Source organism: Enoplosus armatus, chromosome 3, assembly GCF_043641665.1.
Source record: "Enoplosus armatus isolate fEnoArm2 chromosome 3, fEnoArm2.hap1, whole genome shotgun sequence".
Lineage (NCBI taxonomy): Eukaryota > Metazoa > Chordata > Actinopteri > Centrarchiformes > Enoplosidae > Enoplosus > Enoplosus armatus.
The window spans coordinates 16658885-16680494 of record NC_092182.1 but is presented as its reverse complement, the minus strand read 5'-3'; the positions used below and the strand labels follow the sequence as shown (position 1 = coordinate 16680494).

The 21610-nt window shown below is 41.2% G+C and overlaps 2 protein-coding genes across 2 annotated transcripts in view; both read left to right on the top strand.

Moving 5' to 3' along the window:
• The first annotated feature begins 1219 nt into the window (after positions 1-1219).
• Positions 1220-5888, top strand: tnfrsf1b (tumor necrosis factor receptor superfamily, member 1B). Its single transcript, XM_070903100.1, has 9 exons — positions 1220-1270; positions 2645-2747; positions 3324-3449; positions 3540-3698; positions 4118-4211; positions 4290-4588; positions 4710-4796; positions 5008-5066; positions 5154-5888. Exons 1-9 carry the CDS (start codon positions 1220-1222, stop codon positions 5673-5675), a joined length of 1500 nt encoding a protein of 499 aa, XP_070759201.1. The 3' UTR covers positions 5676-5888.
• A 2979-nt stretch (positions 5889-8867) lies between these two features.
• The window catches only part of trim62.1 (tripartite motif containing 62, tandem duplicate 1), a 28762-nt gene continuing 16019 nt past the window's right edge, over positions 8868-21610 (top strand). Inside the window, exon 1 of the mRNA XM_070903240.1 lies at positions 8868-9275. Within this exon, the coding sequence (XP_070759341.1) occupies positions 8868-9275 (408 nt within the window). The remainder of the gene's footprint in view (positions 9276-21610) is intronic.

Here is a 21610-nt window from a genome sequence, read left to right as displayed (position 1 = left end):
CTAAAGTAAACCTTTGACTTTATTGCCATGTCTCCACAGGGAGGCCAAAGTGTAAAGTTGGAGATGATGTTGTATGGCTTCAGTGCCTTGCTCATTCACAGAGAGCTTAACCTGGGCCTCCGGTTCGAAAGGCAGGTTTCTGTAATCACGAATGTGGAACAACACATTTATTGCTTAACAATCAGCTACAATATCCTGCCACGACAGAAACCCAGCAGCACAGATCAGTTCTTCTTAAAAACAATTTCTATATCCGGATTCAGATTCTGCGATAACTAAATCGAAAGTTGACGCTGAATACCAAGCAGGGCTTTGTGGGACTGCACTGTATCTGGACTTGCCTGTGTATAAATACACATGAAGAGAATATCTTTTTCCACTTCCTGTTCTCGTAGTTACTTTTTTTGGGGGGTAAAAAGTCAGTGCTGCATATTTTTCACACCAGTTCATACCAATGACAGGGAGCTACACAGAAAATAAACTCATTTTCACATTTTGTCTTTCTGCACGCTTCATACTATTCAAATTAATGAACTAATGTAGGGGATTAATATTTTGACTTCCAGTTGTGGGATCAGGTGGGACCAGGTCATTGGTCTTGATGATGTATACTGTAGATTTTGCAACGATACTGACTCACCAAAAGTTGGACTTTCCAGATTGAAACCCATTGATTACACACAGGTGATCTCCATTCAATTAACTAACTATGTGACCACTTACACCAACTGGCTGCATCAGTAATGACTTACATGTTTCCTGTTAATGGGGGTAATCTGTTGTCAATGTCAAAAAAAGTCACATCAAACCTACTTTGATTAAATGTTGTAAAACAGGAAAACTTCCAAGTGGGTGTGAATACTTTTTACAGGCACCGTGTCCTTCTGCTTATGAGCTGCAGGTCAAACAAAGATGAATTCATTGCATTTCGATGCTGAATATATAGGCCAACAGATATCAACTGTCTAACCTGTGGAAGTACAGCATCAGTTTTTAACCTCATCTAAACTCTGTCTAACTTCACGATGATTATTCACATCAGATCAGTGAATGTAGGTTAGAGCCTGCCTGCTCGCTTCCTTCCTTCAAACACTTGACTCAGTTCAAGGAAATTGCTCCTGTTTGCACAGACTGCTGGCCCGCCTTTATAAAATGATCAGCACAGTGTGCACGCTGGTAGCTGTATCCTCCACAGTCTGTAATTTGCTTTTAAGAAGCAATGACGGACTTATTTTTACTGCTGCTTCTGCTGACTGCCCAAACTATCAAGGTAGGCTTTGTGTCCGTCTGTAAGTCTGACATGCATGTTTTTGCGGTGTTTATCAGGGACAGGCTGGATATCAGCCAGTGGGAATCATCCGATGACCAACATGCTGCTTAAACACAATGTGAATTGTTTAAGTTTTACTTACTTGGATTGCTTGAAGTTAAACAGGCAGTATTTTCAAAATCAGAAAAAACATGTAAAATCATTTTTGTGTCATAATTCTGAATATATATATTTTTCATCTTTTATGTTTCTAGTCCGGCTAACTTTGTCACCTGCCATGGAGCCAACTTCTAATTTCTTTTAAAGCATTTATTTTCTGTATCAATATCAGCTCTGTCCCGAGCGTGACAATGTTACATTACAGCAGAAAGTCTGACTGAGGCATAGTTGCTGTGTGCTGAGCCTGTATGAATATTTGGCTGCTTGGCATCTGATGCAGTTTCAGACTGAATGTCTCATTGTTAAGACACCCGGTTATGAAATGATACAGCAACACTCTCTATTGTTTTCCAGTATCACTGTGCACATTTCGATTGAAGAGGATGTGTTAGTTTAGGCCAGCAGCCAGGAGAAAAAGGAAAAAACAGAATGTTCTCTTCGATAAAATGTCAGTAAATGATAACGCGAAGCTTCACAGAGGTTTATCTTTGTCGTCACATCTCGTGCTTACAGTGGTTACACCACAAAAGAAGTCTGTGCTTCTGAACCAAGGGCTTCTAGGTTGCCGCCTCTGTTTCCTGTAATACGAGAAATGCACTGCTACTGTCAGCATATTCTAACTTTTGCTTGTCATTGGAGGGCACTGTGGTGAGAAGCTTTGAACTCTTAAGCACAGGACAGGTGTGTCAGCAGCTGTACAGTGTGTCATGACTTTTCAGTGCACCAATTCTGCAGTTCTAGTTGCTGTATTTATGATATTTTGGTATGTGTGAGAGAGAGGTTGTACCTGAGTTACATGTGTGATTTTGGAGGACAGTAGAGACACCGTAGAGGTGAAATGCACCTTCTACAAACAATGGCTGTCTGTTTGGCCAATGTCTGCAGCTCAGCAGCATTACCAGAAGGGAAAAGATGGGAGCAGGTGTGGGTGGTCTGGCACTACTGAAAAACTAGCCAGCCATTGGTCAATTTGTCCGTTGAAGTGTTGATTTTAAAATGACTATCTTTACTGAGTTCTTGACTAATGTTTAGGCTTACGATTTACCTCAGCGCAAGTGCATTTCAAGGAAGAATGTCTGGCTGATACAAAAGTGGATTGCAAATGTTTTCCACACATGTAATTTCAAAACTACTAAAGTTACTTTGAAGCTTGAGGCCCCCAGCAGTCGATGATTGCAATGAGTTGCTCTTAAGTTTCGTCTCTCTGTCCATTAGGTCTGCTCTCAGCCCTATAAGCCAGACTCACATGGAACCTGTCTCAAGCCAACAGAGTACCTGCCAGATGGATTAAACCTGTGCTGCAAGAAATGTCCCCCTGGTAAGTGCTGTCCTATAAACACAGCAAGACACTCTACAATCTGTAGATTGTAGTTTCTTAAACAATACACAGACTCATACCAATACTCAGGTACATACTGTACTGACAGACCAAGCTGTCTCAGTATAGAATAAAGAATAAAAGTTATTTACAGTCACAGATTGTGAAATATGTTGGTTGCAATTTGGGCGAGGAGGTGTGAAAGAAGATGAACAGCACCTACTGTAGCGAAAGACATTCATCAGTTTCCTTGTTTCATCCTGAGAGACAAGGAAGCTTATTTCATACAGTATTTGTATTTGTGTATACACGGGTAAGTAATTGCAATACAGAAATGCCAAAACAGATTTGAGGTAGTTTAGAAACAGTGTCGCCTATACATACGTTGCCAACCTAAGAGTACTCGGCGGTGGAAGAAGTAATCTTTTACTTAAGTAAAAGTGGAATGAGTATGGGGAGGAATAATGTGTAATCTTTTAATCTTTTCATCTGTTCGTGGATGTTTTGGAGTTACAATGCTCATGTGCTGCTCAAAGTGACTAACATGTGGATTAATTCATGTTTATTTTATAACAGGACGGCGAAAGAAACAAGAATGCTCTGAAACTGCTGAGACTGAGTGTGAACAATGTCCGACAGGCCAGTACTTGGAGAGCTGGAACTACTCTCCAAACTGCTTCTCCTGTGACAAATGCAAATCAAGTCAGTAGCTGTGCTGTAGATGACAATATATTTATTGATTTGTTTTATTCTTAACACAAGCAAAACTTTTTTTTTTCTACACACAACCAGATAAAGGTCTTCAGTATGGCCAGAACTGCTCCTATACACAACGGTCCAGGTGTGAGTGCCAGCCTGGGATGTATTGCATCTTGGGATTTGATGACCCGTACTGCTCAGCATGTAGAAAGTACACGCTATGCAGAGGTGGTTATGGAGTGTCTGTGCCAGGTACAGCACCTGCTATTTTTCAATCATCACTGTCAACCATACAAGTAATTCTTATACATTTTATTTTTAAATCTCTGTGTGAGATGAGCCACCTCGTTTCCATGAGGCTCCCTTATAATTATTGCTAATTGCACATGTCAAGAGGAGAATTGCAGTTTGAAGAGTATGAATGTCACAAAGGTCAATTCACAATAAGCTCTTCCCATTGAATCCACCAATGTTTTTATACATATTGTAATAAGTATAAATAATATAATGTAATATATGTAATAAAACTAATTCCATATCAACCACATATACTGCCAAACTTAATCATCAGTCTAATTCAAAGTATGACATGTTACATACTGTATGTATCATAAAGTTAAAATGAAATGTGATGTCTGACAGTTAAATGTTTGGGTGGGTGTTGTTCTCAGGGACGGCAAACTCAGATGTGAAGTGTGAACAGTGCCCCGATGGGACGTTCTCTGATACAGTCTCCCACACGGTCCCCTGTCGGCTGCACACAAAGTGAGTCAAAGATAGTCACATCTGTATGCAGCTGTTTGGAGCTCAGATCTTTGACTTCTCTCTCTGTTTCTCCTCCAGCTGTCACGGAAGGGTTGCTATTAGAAAAGGCAACGCTACCTCAGACACCGTGTGTGCACCTGAGGCTCTTATATCCAACACACAGCCTCAAACCTCAACAAAAGAGCCTCACACTGAGATTGTGTTCACAACTGCAAGTACAATGACGAGCACAGTCTCAGCAACCTCGGACTCAAAGGCTCCACGTGGACTGACAGGCCCAACGCCGTCTATCAGCCATCTGACATCTGTTTTAAAGGCCGTATTCAACCATTCAACAAAAAGCCCGCCACCAAGACTGGTATCTGACAGCAAACTGGGTACGGGAACTGATCTGGTGGTTCTAAGAAGTAATTATGAGAAAACTGTGAGGTCTAGTAAGTGTTTCAACATGTCTCTCTTTCTGCCTCTTCCTTGTGTCTGTCTTTACCTCTCTGTTAGCTGCAGTTATTGGCGGTGTCACTGGAGTAATATTTCTTATCATCGTCATCTTTCTGCTGTTCCTTTGTAAAGCAATGTGGAAGAAAGGTAACTGTATCCTGCAAAATATAAAAAGCATCAATCATGTTCTTGTTTTGTGGAAAAGCTATGATTGTATCTACATTATATTTATCTTCAGCTTGAAATACAGAATGATAATGATGTTGACAAATAAGGGTCATTATCAGGAACTGTTTGTCTCACATTTTCACAATGTTACTCACCGTTTGCTGCACGTTCACCCTTCTTTTTTGACCAGACGCTGCAAGACTTCATCCTAAAATAGATGCAAATGGAAATTGCGAGAGTGGTGTTAAAGTGAGTCTTCCTTGGCTTTTCTTCTTGAATATAGTTGTGGCCATACAGAACACTAAGAATTAACATTTCCCTGTCTTTCTACTGCAGATCAATCAGGGTTATTTGGGTGAAACCCAGTTGACATCCTTCATAGGTTCGCCAGCAGAACAACAGAATCTGCTGGAGAAAGGGGAAGCCTACAGAGACCAGTCTCAGTGTAGTAACAATACTGAAACTTTAACCAGAACACACGGCTGCAGCAACCACGAGTCCATCGGCCCTTTGCAATCCACCACAGCTCTCCACAATCCACACTCTGCTCTGCCAGAGCCCCTGACTTTACTTTCCAACACAGAGCCTGTCACCCCCCAGCCCAGCATCCCCACACAGTCCTCCTCTCAGCCCACCAGCCCACAGATCATCAGCACCGTCACCAACAGCCCCAGCGTCAACTTCAACATCACTTTCCAGATAAGTAACGGGTCTATCGGGACACCGGCCACAGACTTCATGCAGGCGGACTCCAAACTCCCCTTTGGAGAGGAAGAGGAGTCCGTCAGCATCCCACAGCAAGAAGCTGGCAAACAATCCCAGATGTCAGTGCAGGAGAGTGAAAGTTACAGTGCATGAAGAGTCCCCTGCATGTAAGACTGATAAAGCCATTTGTTTTTGCTTTTTTTTACACTGAAAGCAATCTGGCTGGCTTCAAGATGTTCTTGTAGGTAAGCTGGGTTTTCATGATCGACAACAAGACAAGCTTAAATCTTTATTTTATTTCCATATCAAAGTCATCAACTGCCACGTTTCTGTATTTATATGTATATACAATAAGCTGTAAATAAAGATGGGAATGTTGTCTTTCCTTCAGTGATGTAGTGCAAGTACAAGTAGTTGCAAATTAAAAAGGGTAAGATATAAATTATGACCTGTAGTCAAAACAAGTCAAAACTTTCATATCTTAACAAGAGTAACAGCGTCACCTCCAACTTATCCCATATGAAAATATATCCCACTCCTGTTGTAAAATGTACAATCTGTGTACTTGATTTAGAACTTACAAACATGTATACAATTAACATACAAACATGTGGATTTTGTGTGAAAGGATTATGCTTTCATTCCTTAAGATGTAATACAACATTCATACTTGTATGTGTTATATATGTTAGCATTAGTATTTAAGTTTGAGTATATATGATTGCATTAGATTACGTCAACTGATGCATGACTGTGTAAGCAGCATTTTAATGTAGTCACTGTGGAGTTAATTTAACTGCTTTAAGTATACTTTTGGGTGGTTTTATTTGTTAAAATGCATCATATTTATATAGCTCATAATTTATTTTGTACACAATATCATAATGTGCACAGTAACTACAGCTTTACAAAATTGTAGTGGCGTAAAACGTTCAATATTTCCATTTGAGACGTAATAGAGTCATAGTTTAAAGTAGCATAGTCACATTTGTACTTGGTACATGTACATGTTCCAACGCTGGTGGTAGTTTAATAATATACAAAACCTGCAGCATATGTGATACTAAACTGGTGTCATGGGCTATATGTAGACAACATGCACAAAAACAGTATTCCTACATATTTCAGAGATTTAGTACAGCACTTCCATAAAGTTGGAGGACTCAAAAGAGGCAGAACAAAAAAAAAAAGCCAAGCCAATATTGCAGATGTTACAACACATACTACCTGTGATTCTCCCATAATTGTTATAAGGGAGCCTCCCTCAGTTGGATGTGTGAGTGATGAGTTTAATGGATGGATGGATGCTCCTGACACCTGCTGGTTGAAGGCGGACACTGCAGCCCGTGGAAGCCGCTCTCGTTCGGCTCTTAAAAGCGTTTCAGAGAACAGTGGGGGGCCATTTTAATGGCAAGTCCCACACTCACTTTGTTATAAGTCACGCTGTTTCTTAAACGGATCCAGTTGCAGTTCGCGTATTTTAGTGTTTGTTTGCTAGAATCAAGGTAGCTAAGCAGCGATGCTAACCGGGGGAACGGGGAGAGAGGAAATCTGGGCCACTCCATTATTAGAGGGAGATAAAAACTTTATATTGTTATTTTTAAAGCCTCGTATCCACTCACCAAATCATTTAAATTCCTAACTTGAACATAAATGAACTCCCATTCTTTCTCGTAACGTATTTATCGACGAACTGCAGTTATCTTGTAAATATTACGTTTGATAACCCCCCCCCCCATCGTTCAGTACAGTTGGTTGCGTCTGTTGCCGCTGTGTGCTGCTCTCCTTCCTGAAAGACACTTGCACTGAGCCGCTGAAGTCGCTGCTGAGAAGCTGGTGAGTTGAGGCTGTTTTTCTCTATTCCTATCCATCCTGTCGTTTGTGAATTGTCATATCCAGATACCCTTATGTTTCATATGCTTCATCCGAATCCAACTTTTTTTAATATGTAGCTTATTAAATTAGTGTTTAGTCCCTTTTTAGTGCCTCTGCCCCCTCTCATCCTCCTGCTGTGGTTGGTGGTGTCGTGGTCCTGGTCGGTTATGTTTACAAATCCAGCTTACAAGCAAGGTGGAGCAAGCCAATTAAATAGCATGTATGCTAAGCAACAGCACAGATGTTGGCTCGACAGTTTGTGCTTGATGGTAAGAGTTAAAAAAGCTCAGTCCGGGCTGTTGAACCCCTCTTCATTAGGGAATTTAAAAGGACGCTTCTTCACACCGGGGTGGGAGGAAGACAACAGCGGAGATAATACCGCTGCAGGTGTTTCCGTGTTGGCTGGTGCAGACAGTTAGCTGTGGAAATCAACAAATCCTCCACAATGAGAGGGGGAAAGGGATGTAGCAAGGTGGAGAAGTATTTTTATAAAAACATCATCATGTTCAGGTGTATCCTCAGGTAAAGACGAAGCTAGCAGTGAGTGAAACTAGACTGCTCTCTTGTGAAAATTAAATGAAATGGAGTTTAATGTCATCGTTAAGAAAGAGGCTACAAGAGCAGCCCAGAACTTGTTGCAGGTTCTGTTCGATATCATTATTAGATTGTGCTGTTTTTTTTAAGGTGATTTAATCAACAACATTTAAGTACTCTTTGGGTATAGGTGCTTGCAAATACGGCTAAAACTAGTATTTTCATTATCCATTAATCTGCTGAATGTTCTCTCAACCAATGAAGCATTTCATCTATAAAATGTTAGAAAGTTGTGAAAAATACCCATCAAATTCTCTCAAATCCCAAGGTGACATGTTCATATTAGTTGTTTTGTACGACAACAATCAAAAACCCCAAAGTATTCAATATACTATTAGAAAGACTAAGTAAACTAGCAAATGTTAGATTTGAGAAGCTGGAACCTGTGAATTGTTGGCATTTTTGCTTAAAATGACTTACGAAATAGACAAAATTAGACTTTTAGAATTTCTGCTAACTGATTTTCTATAGATCGACGAATTGATTTAACAACTTAGCTAATTGTTAAAACTCTACTTTCAAACCCAAGTTTAGCTAATGTTAGTGGTGTGACAGCCCACTGAAATCTCTGTGCGTGAGGTTTTATGTTAAATGGTCTCTCATTGAAGTCAGTTTTGTTAATGTGTAACTAAAAGAATCTGCTCCTGTTAATGATTTATTTATTAGAAATGTCTCAGACCATGCACTAGGTGTGTAGTGTCATCTTATTGTCGTTGTTTGTCATATTTCAACAGAGGCAAAAAAGGTGAAAGATTCCTGAAGATCTTGCCAGTCAACTCCCACATGGCAGTGAACCACTCACTTGAACATTAAACCAAGTATACTCAGCTCCAGAGAAGTGCCCTCTTAGATGCCGCTCAGTCTCCGTGTTTGCAAATGGCTTGCTGTCTGAAGGACGAGCTCCTCTGTTCCATCTGCCTCAGCATCTACCAGGACCCTGTCAGCTTTGGCTGTGAGCACTACTTCTGCAGAAAGTGTATCACCGAGCACTGGAGCAGGCAGGAGCCTCACGGAACGCGGGACTGTCCTGAGTGCCGGAGGACCTTCGCTGATCCCCTCCTTTCGCCGAGTCTCAAGTTGTCCAACATTGTGGAGCGCTACTCCGCCTTCCCACTGGACGCCATCCTCAACGCCCAGAGGAGCTCCTACCCCTGCAAGGATCACGAGAAGGTCAAGCTCTTCTGCCTCACAGACAAAAGCCTGGTGTGCTTCTTCTGCGACGAGCCGGCGCTACACGAGCAGCACCAAGTAACCACTATTGACGAGGCTTACGAGGAGATACAGGTCAGTTAGAGCACACACACTCTGACAGCTCATTAGCAAAGGGTGAAGCTGACATTTCCTTAAAACCCATCAGCACTCTGCGCCACATTCAGACAGTTGCACTCATTCACCCCCTGAGAGCTGCCCAGACAGTTCAGCCTCAGTCCTCTACTGCCACAGAGCAGCTCCACTGGAGCAGTTTGGGGATTTTGTGCTTTGCTCTTGAGTACTTTGGGATGCTGAGGAATGAAACATATCTAATTAACTTTTCTCTCCGTGATGCCCACGTTACCTGGCTCATCTGTGAGTTCAGTTTTTTTTTTTTTTTTTACATAGAAATACAAATCAAACCTGCCTTTTTTTTATTGCAACGCTTATTTGAAATTACAAATTTACAAGAAGTGTTTTAGGTGCCTTTTAGATGAATTAGAAGAGGTATTTTAGGATTTTGACTCAATTGATGATGTAAAGTGTTTGTTGAAATGAAAATGAAAAAAGTTTAGATCAAGAATATTTTTCATGACAGTGACTTTGAAGATAGGAGCTTCCTTAAGCAGCTTGTGTTAATGTGTCATAAGTGTTTACACTGACTCATATTTTCCACATTAGCAGGAATGGATTGGTGTTTGCTTTCCTCCCGGTGTTTGGATAATTCCATTCCCACAGAGCCAAAATCCAATAACTGTGAAACAAATCTCCTAATCCTGTTTCTTCTTTGCTCCAGTATGCAAAGAAACACATTGCAGTCTGATTTCATATAGTGTGTCTCATTTCTTAAGTCTGCTTTTAGCGATGAAGATGTTCAGATCTGCTCTCTGTAACAGAAAAACATTTGGTTTCCAATTTTCTTGGCAGACAGCAAAGTGAACTCTCTGATAAGAAACAGACCAAAGTGTTGAAGGGTTTACACTCTCCCATTGCAGCTCAGACCAACACTCAGGCCACATTGGATGTTACACTAACATAATCTGTGCTTTTGGTTTTCAGTTTTGGTGATTCATAACTTTGAGTTTAATGTTATACTATCATCTATGTCCGCACTTTAAAAATGCCACCGACTCTGTAAGGTTGAGTTGTACTCTATTATCCAGAGTCCTTCTTTGCTGCCATATCATCAAGATTGACTATTCATTACACTGCCCCCTTACACTCCTCTGAAAGTGTATCTTTGACACTGGCAAGCTCATTTTGCCCTCACTGCTCTACATATAAACCTGCTCTCTGATTCAGACTGCAGCTGAATTATACTCTCCATCTGATGGAGAAATAGAGAGATAAAATTGATGGATGATATTTACGAATGGCTAAAATGCACTCGTATTTTATTATCAATAAATTGCCTATATCCCACATATTTAAATATCTACAACATTTATGTTGCATCTATATCTATTGTTCTAGATTTAGGGTCATATCACGTCTACTAGCCTGGTTACAGACCTCCGTAGATGACGGCATCTCAGATTTTTCTGAGATTGCAGTAGGTCTGGTGTTGTGCTGATTGACAGTTGTTGGAAAAGCAGCAGAGCCAATCAGAGCTTTGTAAACTGGATTAAGAGTTTGGACATCATACTATAGCAGAGCCAGAAGAATGGCTCTCGAAAATGGCAACAAGTGTGAATGAGATTGCGCAGCTATACAGGTTGTTGTAAGTTGACAATTTTAAGAATTTGCATATTATCGTTTGAAGCATTTTTTGCTATCTAATCTTATTTTTCTATTTTAAGGCTGTCTTATTTCTGTACTTTGCTGTTCTGACAGCTGCACCAAAACAGATTCCTTGTAAACATACTTGGTTAATAAATTAATTATCAGGCTTAGTGTCAATTGCTTTTAAATATGATTAGTTTTTAGGGAAATAAATGTTTTAATTGTATAACCAATTAACTCCTTTTTTGGTGGTTGTGAGGAGATAATTAAAAATTAAAACATGAAAGTACAATGAATTCAATTACTGAGGTGGTTAGTGAGTAGTATAGAGCTACAGTTGTCATTAAATATAATTAACAGCACTGTGAACATCAATGCTGTCCTCCTTAATTTCCAATCAGGCTCTGCGCTGGAAGCCTGAGAAAGGTCAAAACTGTGTAATCTTGGAGCAGAAGTAATTAGGCCCAGCACAAGATGTTTCTCTTTTCTTGGATACCAGCTTGTCCCTCTGCTTGGAGCTCTTTTCAAGGCGGCGATCTGGCATTTTGTATTCTGGCAGGAGCTTTGGAGGCTTCCCAGATCTACAATGCTGAAAGAGAGTATGAGTACACAGAGGCCCCATCGGAAACAACCATGTCCCATGACAAGCTGGGCATACTCTCCTTTTTAGATCTATAAGTGGGATGGTTTGTTACTTGACGTCCCATCCTTACCATACAAACACAAACATCAGAATGAGGCAGCAGATGGTGTTACAATTATTTTCTGTCATGTTCGTTGGAGATCACAAAGTACGACGTGTCTACTGTTTGGCTGTGAACTTTATTCTCTAAATTGATTTTGTTGTAGGACAGGAGCCCATGTAAGTAACACTCTGTGATATTAGTCAACTTACAAGTGTACTTTCAATTTATTTTTTCTTTCCAGTGAGCAGGCAGGAGCTGTGTGTCAGATAGAAACAAATGTGTGAGAGCTGTGCCTGCGGGCACAAACTTCACTTTTAGCATGAGGCTCAACAATGCTTAACTAAAGTGCCAAAACTACATGGTGAGGATGTGTTAAAGTGCAGCAGCAATCAACTCCGGTGTTTTGACTGTCTGGGCCAGACGGGGCACATGCCATGCCAGCTCGGTGGCCTCTTTAAAATGAACCTTAGAGTTTTTTCGCAGGGTGGGAAAGTTTGTAGGGGAGGGGAAATGGATTTGGTAGGTTGAGAGCCAAAGCTTGGCCTTTTTGTGTTGAATTGTTTGACATTTTGGCACATGGGATTCAGGATTGGCTTAAACTGTTTCTGCTGCTGTGTCTCTATATGTTGCTCTCTCCTCTGCCTCTGTTGAGTGTGATGTAACTCATCATTTGTGTGAGGAGGAGGAGGAGAACGTGTGCGGCCTGCTTAAAATTGCCAAATATTCTGTGAAGAGTTATGATTTTGTTCTGATGATGAGTAATAATGGTTCACTATTACTGTCCATTTTCCCAGCAGTGTTTGCTTTTAGGTTACGTCATCCTCTCACTTCATCACCCGCTAGAGGAGCAGGATGGCACAGACATGTCCTCCATCACATTGTGGTTGTTAACCCACCTTCTATCTTCATACAGCAGAACACTAACAATTAGTGCGTTTCACAATCAGAGCTACAGGGATGACAAAATCAAATTTCAACATCTACAGTAGACATTTGAAGCAACCCCGCCTCCTACAATGGGCCACCATGATGAAATACAGAAACATAAAGACATAGTCTGTCGTGACCCAGAACTGCTGAGCGAGATCTTTCTCAGGTATTTCTTGCCAAATATATCTGGATCTCAATGAGACTTTCTGAATAAATAAGCCCTCATTTTGGTGACGCATGTAATGATGAGCACTTGAACTGTAAATACACAATTTCACAAGATATGAATACATTCGTGGCTTATATTTTACATAAGCTTTAATCCACTGTTACAACACATTTCAGGATTCAAAGACTTTGATTTGATATTCTCAAAGAGAGTCTATTCCAAAGGGTTCAGATCTAAACAACACACTTGTGTTATGTCATGGCACCAAGGCCTTAACTCTGTGTTGACGGTGTGTTTTTGTGGGCCAGTTTCTACTGACGAGGGCAGCCTTTGGTTGGTCTGCAGCAGGCTGTAATCTCCTTAGCCTGGCATGTCACTCTGCTGACCTCAGGCCCTGAGTCTTGTTGCTGTGTTGAGAGCTTTACCTCCTGCTGATTTGCATCCTTTACCCCCTAAACGCGGCCAAATCTGTAATCCACAAACACATCCAGCACTCGACCGTTGCAGGGTGACATGCACACACACACACATCTGGCAAACGTTCACCGAACACACATAATTGCTTGCTTGCTCATATTTCTCAACATAAATGACATTGAGGTAGGATCGAGGAGGATTTGTCTGCAGCCCTGCCATTTGCTTCAGGGAGCGGAGATTTCACAGAGAACTAATGCATTCTGATTAGGGGGGTTTTATTCCACCAATCATGTTGGATGGCATTAAACACCATTTAAACGTAATGCACAAGAGCAGAAAGCACTCTTAATGCAAAATTATTGCAACTTCTCGAACTAAAACATTAAACTGATACCCAACCAGCGCTAGAAATCTCCAGATTCTTATTACACACCAAGCAGTCTCATCATTTTTAATCCTCTGTTATTTTGTTGTGAAATGTTTTGGCCTGTCAGTTTTACTTATTAAAAGAGGTTATAACGAGAAAGCCAGACATTCTTATGTACTGAGCCACATCCTTCATCATGTAAAGTGTGCGCTTTATGTTCTGGTAAAATAATGCCTCTTTTATTTTAGGCTACATGGTTAATGGTGATGAGATTATAGTTCCCTCCCTCAGTCATGCTACACTTGGAGCGCTGGCGCCATCTTAAATCGAGGTTGGCTGGATCGTTGTAACCCTGATTGGAGTTGGACGAAGCGGTGCACTTATTATCACACCGCTGTGGCCTTAAGTTGGCACTCAACTCCTGCGGAGGACAATGTGGAAGCCACAGCAGCCACTGTGCCTTAAGTGTGATGATCGAGACTGTCTGTGCAACCACAGTATTGCAGGTCTAGGGGACACTCTTCCTGCTGTCTACTTGCCCTAGGGACGTGTTTTCGCTCTAGTTGGACGCAATGTGAGACCAGATAAGAAGGGACATAAGACTGCAGCCCCTTGTTAGCCATGCATATTTGGGGACCAGACACTACTGATACTATAGATGGTATAGCAGCAGGCAGCTGTGCAGTGATGCTGGTCTGAGTTCAGCCCCCACAGCTGAAGAATTAAATGGTTACTATCGTGTTGAGTCACCCACACAGACCTGTCACTCAAAGTGTCCAGATGCACCTGTATGCTGTCCTTGATTTAATATTTTGTTATACCTAGTTATTCAGACCACAAACGCAAGGATTAATCATGAAAACGTATTAGCACGTCTGCCTCGCTGTTAACGCAGGGAAAAAAAGGGCAGAATGAGCATGCCAGCCTTTGAAGTGTTCCTCTGGTGGTTTAAAAACAGGGCTGTCTTTCACTCTCCGACTGTCAGAGCCCAGCCGAGAGCTCTCTCTGAGCCTGCCATCACCACGCATGGCCGTGCTGCTGCAGTAATGAGTCAGGCAATTTCAAGGGCACCCACGGCTGCCATCTCCCCTGTGGCTCGCCTCAGTCTGCTCTCCTTTTCTCTAGCATCTCCGTCTCTCTCTCTCTCTCTGTTTTCTCTCCTGTGTTGCCTTCTCTCTCAGTAATCTCCTCGTTTCTAAGGCATGTGCTTTATTAAATGCCACAGATCTTGGTTGGTAACCAATTCTTTAGAGGAAGCTAGTCCCCAGTCCCTGCTAATTTCCCACCACCCACCCGCCCCAAACAAATGAGTTTGTCCAGCTTGGCGGTCAATCAGGGTGGTGTGGCAGAGAGGCTGCATTCATGCAGAAATGGAGCCATGGGGAAAGACAGAACAGTCATGTTCCATTAGAGGAGTGCTGGCATAATATCCTCATCCAGAGAGAGGCAGTAGCTTGTACCGCACTTATTACTGATACCACTGATGATGCTTGAGGCAGGATAGAGCCCCTCTGCATGTTTACTTCAGCCCATGCTGTCGGTAGATTAGTAGATGAACAGCTGCGTTGATAGGAGAAAGCAGAGCCGGTGTTACGTCCATCACAAAGAACATTTTGTCTTGTTTAGATGATTACTTTGGCTCGCGCTTAAGTTAAGTGAGTCAGATGTCGGTACATCTGTTGTACATTAGAAATGTTCATGTAGGCCTTTTGCACAGAGCAGTCTGTTTTGCAATTTGCCATATGTTTTGTGTTAATTATAGAACATGGCTCACTTTAATAGAGGGCAGGAAACATGCAGGTGAAAGATGTTTTACAGCTGTATACTTTAGGTACAAAGAGACCAGAGCCCCGTTTCCCAAAAGTATCTTCAGGCTAAGATGATCGGAAAATCCATTTTACGAACCTTCTTAAGCTTAACAGGAGTTTCCCAAAAGCATAGTAACTTAATGTACTCTTAAAATGGAGTAAACTATAGCTAAAGGCATCTTAAGAAACGCCTGAACCTGCAGGAGAAACCTCAAACTACATGTTTCACTGAAGCTTTTTTGTCTATACTTTATCATGACTACTTATTCTCTTCATTAAGTTTGAAGTCAAATGAGTGAACTAAACTAATGCAAAAACATTAACAACATTTGATTTGTGCATTTCTTTCCTTCTTCTCATCTAATATATGAATCTCTTCTGGCTGAAATTCCACTTTCCAGATTTTATGTTTTCAGTTTCCTCTTTCCTTTATTCATGTTGTGTATGTTGGGGGAGAAAAGCCGTATAAAACATAGAGTCATAAAGATGTCACAGAAAGTGGACCCTCATCAACACTGACTGAAAGATTGCCAGTTTACGACACACTCTCAGCTAAAACTGACTCAGTTTAATACAGCAGTCATGCACTAAATGATGTGCGAAATGCTGAATATGTTCGGTTTCTGTTTAGTTTTAGAGAGGTGTTGATCCAACTTTATAATCATTTTGGAGGATGTAGTTTGCGGTGCTGGTGCCCTGTGTTGCATTATACTAATATCTAGTTTACCCCGAGTAGATGGGATGGACAAAATATTAGAAACACCCCTCAGTATAATACAACCTTCAAACTGCAGCTTCTGAAATGGCCATGAAGTTGAATCAACACTTCTCGAAAAGGGTTATTGCTCACTCTTATGAAGGTAGGATTTATTGGAGTGCTGTTGTATTAGACCTCATTGGTTTGACTGAAATAGTAAACTAGACATTTACAGAGTAAACTGGAAACTGAGTGTAAATTTGCTTAGAAACATTATGAATTATACACATAGCCACTTCTGAAGAGGTGTGTTCTGCTGAAGTGTAATTCGGTTTCTGTAGAAATACACAAACTCCAACACTTGACTCTATCCCGATGATTCATTACAGATGAATGCGTTATACCTGTTATATGCATGACATCAGTAGTTGGACATGTATGTGTCTGCCAGTTAAACCGGGAGGTCACACGAGTGCCGTGCATGCTTTAACTGGTCTGACGGGCCAGAGAGGGAGAGAAAGGATCACTGGAGAGGATAGATTTACTGGTCATCTTACAGTGAATGAAAGGGGAAGTGCTGTCCTTTTAAAGTTTTGCAGCTTAAAGTGAGGCTTAATGCTGAGCCCGGGCCTCCCTAATGTGAGGCAGATCAGCAGGGAGAGCAGCCCGCACACCAGTGACACCGCTATAAAGACGTCATTAAATGAAAAGGGCCAGGCGGTGGAAGGTGTTGTATAAAGGGTTACTTTTTCTCTAACTCCCTTAGAGGTAGAATAGCCTTTAAAAAGTGGTGAATAAGAAATGAGGGTTTTGGGGTAGAGACAATTTCAGATCTCGGTAAATGTTAAAAATCCATGAGTGGCGAGTGATCGCACAGCAGCTATTATTCAGGCTTCTCTGCTTTTTTTAGTTTAGTTTGTGTCAGTTTGATATTTGGGTGGATGTGAACTGCTGTACCGCTGCTGCCATGAGACTCTGAGCCCTGCGCTGCTTGATTAGCTGGGGAATTAAGGCAGATTATAGGCCATTGTTCTCAGGGGTCGGGGCAGGGCCGGACCGGACTGTAATCTCTTGTAATGCCCTGTCTCCGTGATTTGCTGCAGATGATTTAATTAGATGTGCTGCTGATAGGAGTCCTCTTGTGCAGCTTCCAATCAGCCAGACCTCCTCCCTGAGCTAAGCAGTCGCTGGGGGGGAGGGAGAGGGAGCCTGAAGATGTTTACCTATTAAATGCCTCTTTTGTCTAAATGAGGGAGTCAAGCTGTATTTCTGTTTGCCTGAGAACCTGTGGTTCTCGCCCACAGTCCAGGTGCCGAGGGACAGGAGATGATTGATAGGCAGGCAGGTGCTGGGAAACCTCTCACATGCTCAGTCTCAGTCTAGTTTTAGCTGCAGGATTTGAGGAAATGGTTCTTTGCAGTAATTATCAAAGTCGAGAGGGGAAAAAAGCTTGTTAAATAATCAGTTTTAGTGATTATGTGTGGAATGTGGAAAACACCAAATACAAGTGACCAAAAGTTTTGTATGGCTGCCCTGGTTTGGCCTGTATAATAATTGATATCCCCATTAGCTATTTTAAACACCATAACTCCTACAGTTCTTGTTATTGTGATGTAGGGCCCTTTTTCGAGTTCCTCTGGCCAGGCTTTCTCAGAGCTTGTTTATTTCCCATAATGCATTTAGCGTGCATCTGGGGTCAGGCTAATCAGTGGGGAGCAGCCAGCTGTATTGTCTGTCCTCACCCTGGTTCCTCGACTCATCATCGCTCTCTCGGTCTGCACGTTAACACAAGGTTTCCTGCTCCAGCAGCTGTTTTACAGTTTAGGCATTCAGCAGAAGCTCTCATCCACTGCGACTTACAATAACTGCAGCTGTAGAACAAGTGAGCATTCGTCAAGCTTTAAAAGTGTAAGCTGTCAGATAGTTTAGAGGGCTGTGAAAAGTGTTGCAGCTTTAATCGGGAAAAGTCGAGCAAGAGCATCCGTCTTATCGGCACTCTCATATATTGAAGTGTCGGAGAAAACTCCTCTTATACACTCATTACCTCTTTTTTTTTTTTTTTTTTTTTACCAGTCAAAAGCTCATTTCACCTCTTCTAACTTATGTCTGGTTTTAAAAAAAATGCACCTTTTCAAAGACAGGCAGTTGCGTTTGGGAATGTTTGTTTGATTGACTCAGATAAAAGCATCTTTTTCTCTTCATTTTGGCCTTTCGTTCACTGCGTTGCCGTTTTTTGACACCCGAAAACAGAGCTGTTTGAAAACAGTCTCCAGAGTGATTTTAAATCTGAATGCGTGCTTTTTAATATGAATGAGGAAAACGGAGCTTTTAAAATTACGTGAGCCTGATTGGAGGTTCTGTGGCGCTAAAGTTAAGAAGACAGCCGTCTGCTGCTTCTAAGCCACTTTTTATTTTAAATGTCAGCCAAGATGATCGCACAATACAGGTGTTCGTATTGATTTTCTCCAAATCACTGTACAGCAGCACAGGAACTAGTAGCATTTATGGCCCACTACAAAATTATAATCTTGTTCAGTTCTTTCTGACAAATGCAAAACATGTAAATGAAAACAACTAAATTGTGAATTCAGCTGCATTACAACACCGTTGGGACGATCAGAGTGCGGGAGGAGACTGAACAGAGGAGCAACTTGGCTGTCTGTTCCACCAATTTACCAAATGTTTGAAGCACAGTTTTGTTTGTTGGTTTATATGGTTTCAGCCGTGATATGTGGAAATGTGCTAAAACATAAGCGTTTTCTCAAGAGCTCGTACGGATTATGGTTAGCTTCTGTTCCACTTGCTTTTGGTTCTTCATGTGTGTCGATTTCAGTTTTGCTTATCTAACATTGTGATTTTTGGTAACTACAGCTCCCATGTGTCATCTTGGTTGAAGTGACTTTTTCTATCCTGTACAGCAGTAGATTTACATTCAGCTCAGAATATGAACAGAAACTCCTTATTCAGCTTCCTTGAGAGTCCAGTGAAAGCTATCTACAATGGAAAATTGCATTGTCTGGCTGAAGCCAGTGAAACAGACACTAGCTTTAAAAATGGTGAATTACTTTGGCTCTCTATACTGTGGTAGTTACTTAAGTGTAATTATTAATAATTTACTCTGTATTCTTTATTTTCTGTATTTTGTTTGCACAGCACACAATACTTGTATCTGGCCTCGACTTCCCTATAATTAGGAGTAAAACAGAGACGTGTGTTTTTGAGGACTGATCTTAATCATATTCAGTATATAAAGTTTTGGGAGCCTGATCAAAACCTGTGTGGGTTGAAACTGATCAAACAGAGATATATTTTTTTCCTGCTCTGTGCTCGAGCAGTGCCTGAAATTTGTTTTTTATATATATATATATATATATTTTTATGATCCAGGCTACAATATGTAGATTATTGGAAATCATCAGGGGATTTAATAACATTCAGACCTGACTGAAGGCTATACTTAAAATTCATGGAGCTGTACTGCCACACTGTTATTTTACAGTGTGACTTGACAAAAGAGGCGTACGTCCCAAATGTTTATTTGATGTCGGGGGACTGAGCGAAAGAGAGGCAGACGCATACTTTATTTGGTCAGATAGAGCTGCTGGCAAGCTGTAGCTATCACGCCTGCGTAGTGCGCACACAACAGCTCCAACAGAATAGCTTCCAGCTGCACTCATACCACAAGGCGAAGTAGAGGCAAACAAATCTGTTTGTTATCCCTGTCGTGTCGTGCTGCCTGGCATGCAACCACATTATGTCTTTTTTTTGTTGTTTGTTTTTTTTCACAAGTGATTTATGCGCCTGACACATACTACATGGTTTTATGTTCACAACATGGTGACTATTAGAGGTTTCACTAATCCTAAGAAGCTTTTTCTAAAAGATGATACAAGGTTGTATTTGGTTGTGGTGAAAATCTGCTGGCACTCAAACGTATCCAAGGGGTCAATTTCTGGGTGTGTTTACTCGGAAAAAACGATGATGGTGTTTGCAGGAAATGCAGTTATTGAGAGGCGTATTGTTATGCCTGCATTTGAGTTTGCTTTCTGTGTGTTTTGGTTTGTGCATAGCCAGGTGGAGCTTCCAAAAATAGCTGTTTGAACCAGTCTGGCTGATGACCCTTTTTTCTTTGGAGGCATGAGTCGCCAATTAACCTAACCTGCACGTCTGTCCTGCTGTTATTACTGACATGTCTAAACGCCCCTTCTGTCGAGCCATGACCTTTAACCCGTGATGGTCTTGGGTATATGGGAAATGCTGTTCCTTAAAGGCCGCTAAAAAACAGAAATATTTAATAATTAACAATGTTAGTGTCTTTTTTTTGTTGTTGTGAGAGGCTCTGTTCCAAGGTTGGGTTTTTAGTTATTTACATTATTACAATTGTCAATGGAGGTTTTCTTACTTCTTGAACAGAACCAGGAAGTTTCAGTGTCGCTTCAGCTCTCCTATACACAAAAATGTACAAATCTGAAAAGGTTTGAGTTTGACTGCTGCAACCAGGTGAATCTTCCATATATAGATGCTTAAACCAGTTTTACTAATGATGTATGTATAGCCCTCTCCAAGATTAGCTTCTTGCTCTTGACAGGGTTGATTGATAGCTCTTCAGAGATGGGTTCAAACTTGCTGCTGTAGTGAGAATATTCTGAAATTTCATATTAGGACCGAAAGCATTTAAACTGGCTGGCTGTCAAATACATTTCTTGAAAAAAACTTGAAAATGGTGTATATATATTGGACTCTTTATTTAGATGGCTATTTAGAAGCTAGTTCTAGTAACAGTCTCAGGACTGACAGTGAAGGACTGAGTGGCTTCTGTCGAGCCAGTGACTCTTTACAAACAGCAGACTCGCTCTTATCACCCGACACTTCTCAGATTTCCACTCTAGTGCCAAAGACAAACCCCCTGTTCCTCTTAAATGGCTTGTCCTGCGTTGTGTAGATTATTAAACTTAACATTGATTGCTTTGAGTCTTTCTTAAAACCCTCAGACGTCCAGCTGCGATGCCGCCCTGCTAATGCCACACATTCGGTTCTCACTGCTCCCTCATCTTAGCGTGTAGACTCTGCAGACCTTTTTCAGCAAATTCCAACATCATGAATCTTTTTCATTGTAAGGAGAAAAACATTAAAACCGACATGCAGTGTTGTGCTTTTTGTCTTTTTCTTCCTTAGCTATTCATGTTTGGGGTGATACATTTGCATACCCTGTGCCCTTCCTCGCTCCAGGAAGTGGAGCAGCAGCCTCTGAGCATTCATCATTTACATGACATGCCCTATATTCAGAGGACTGGAGGAGGCCGCCAGCATCAGCGCTTCCACTCATCCCCACTGCTTTCACCAAACATTTCCTGTAAAATTTGTGATCTGATGCTCAGACCCTGGATCAGTTGCAGCAGACCTGTTTCATCTATGAAAGAATGATTCTTATGTAGATGTTTCGGTCAAATATTGGACAGTTGTGCTGAAATTGTAGCAGTAGTAGTAGATTAGAGTCCTCAGTAATGAGGCTAGATGATGAATTTACCTTTTGTGTTAACATTGAGTTAAGTTAAGTTGTCAGTGAATGGGAATTGAACAATTTAGTAATCAAACTAATTGTGCATAAAGATTATTGCTGAAACATTTAGAA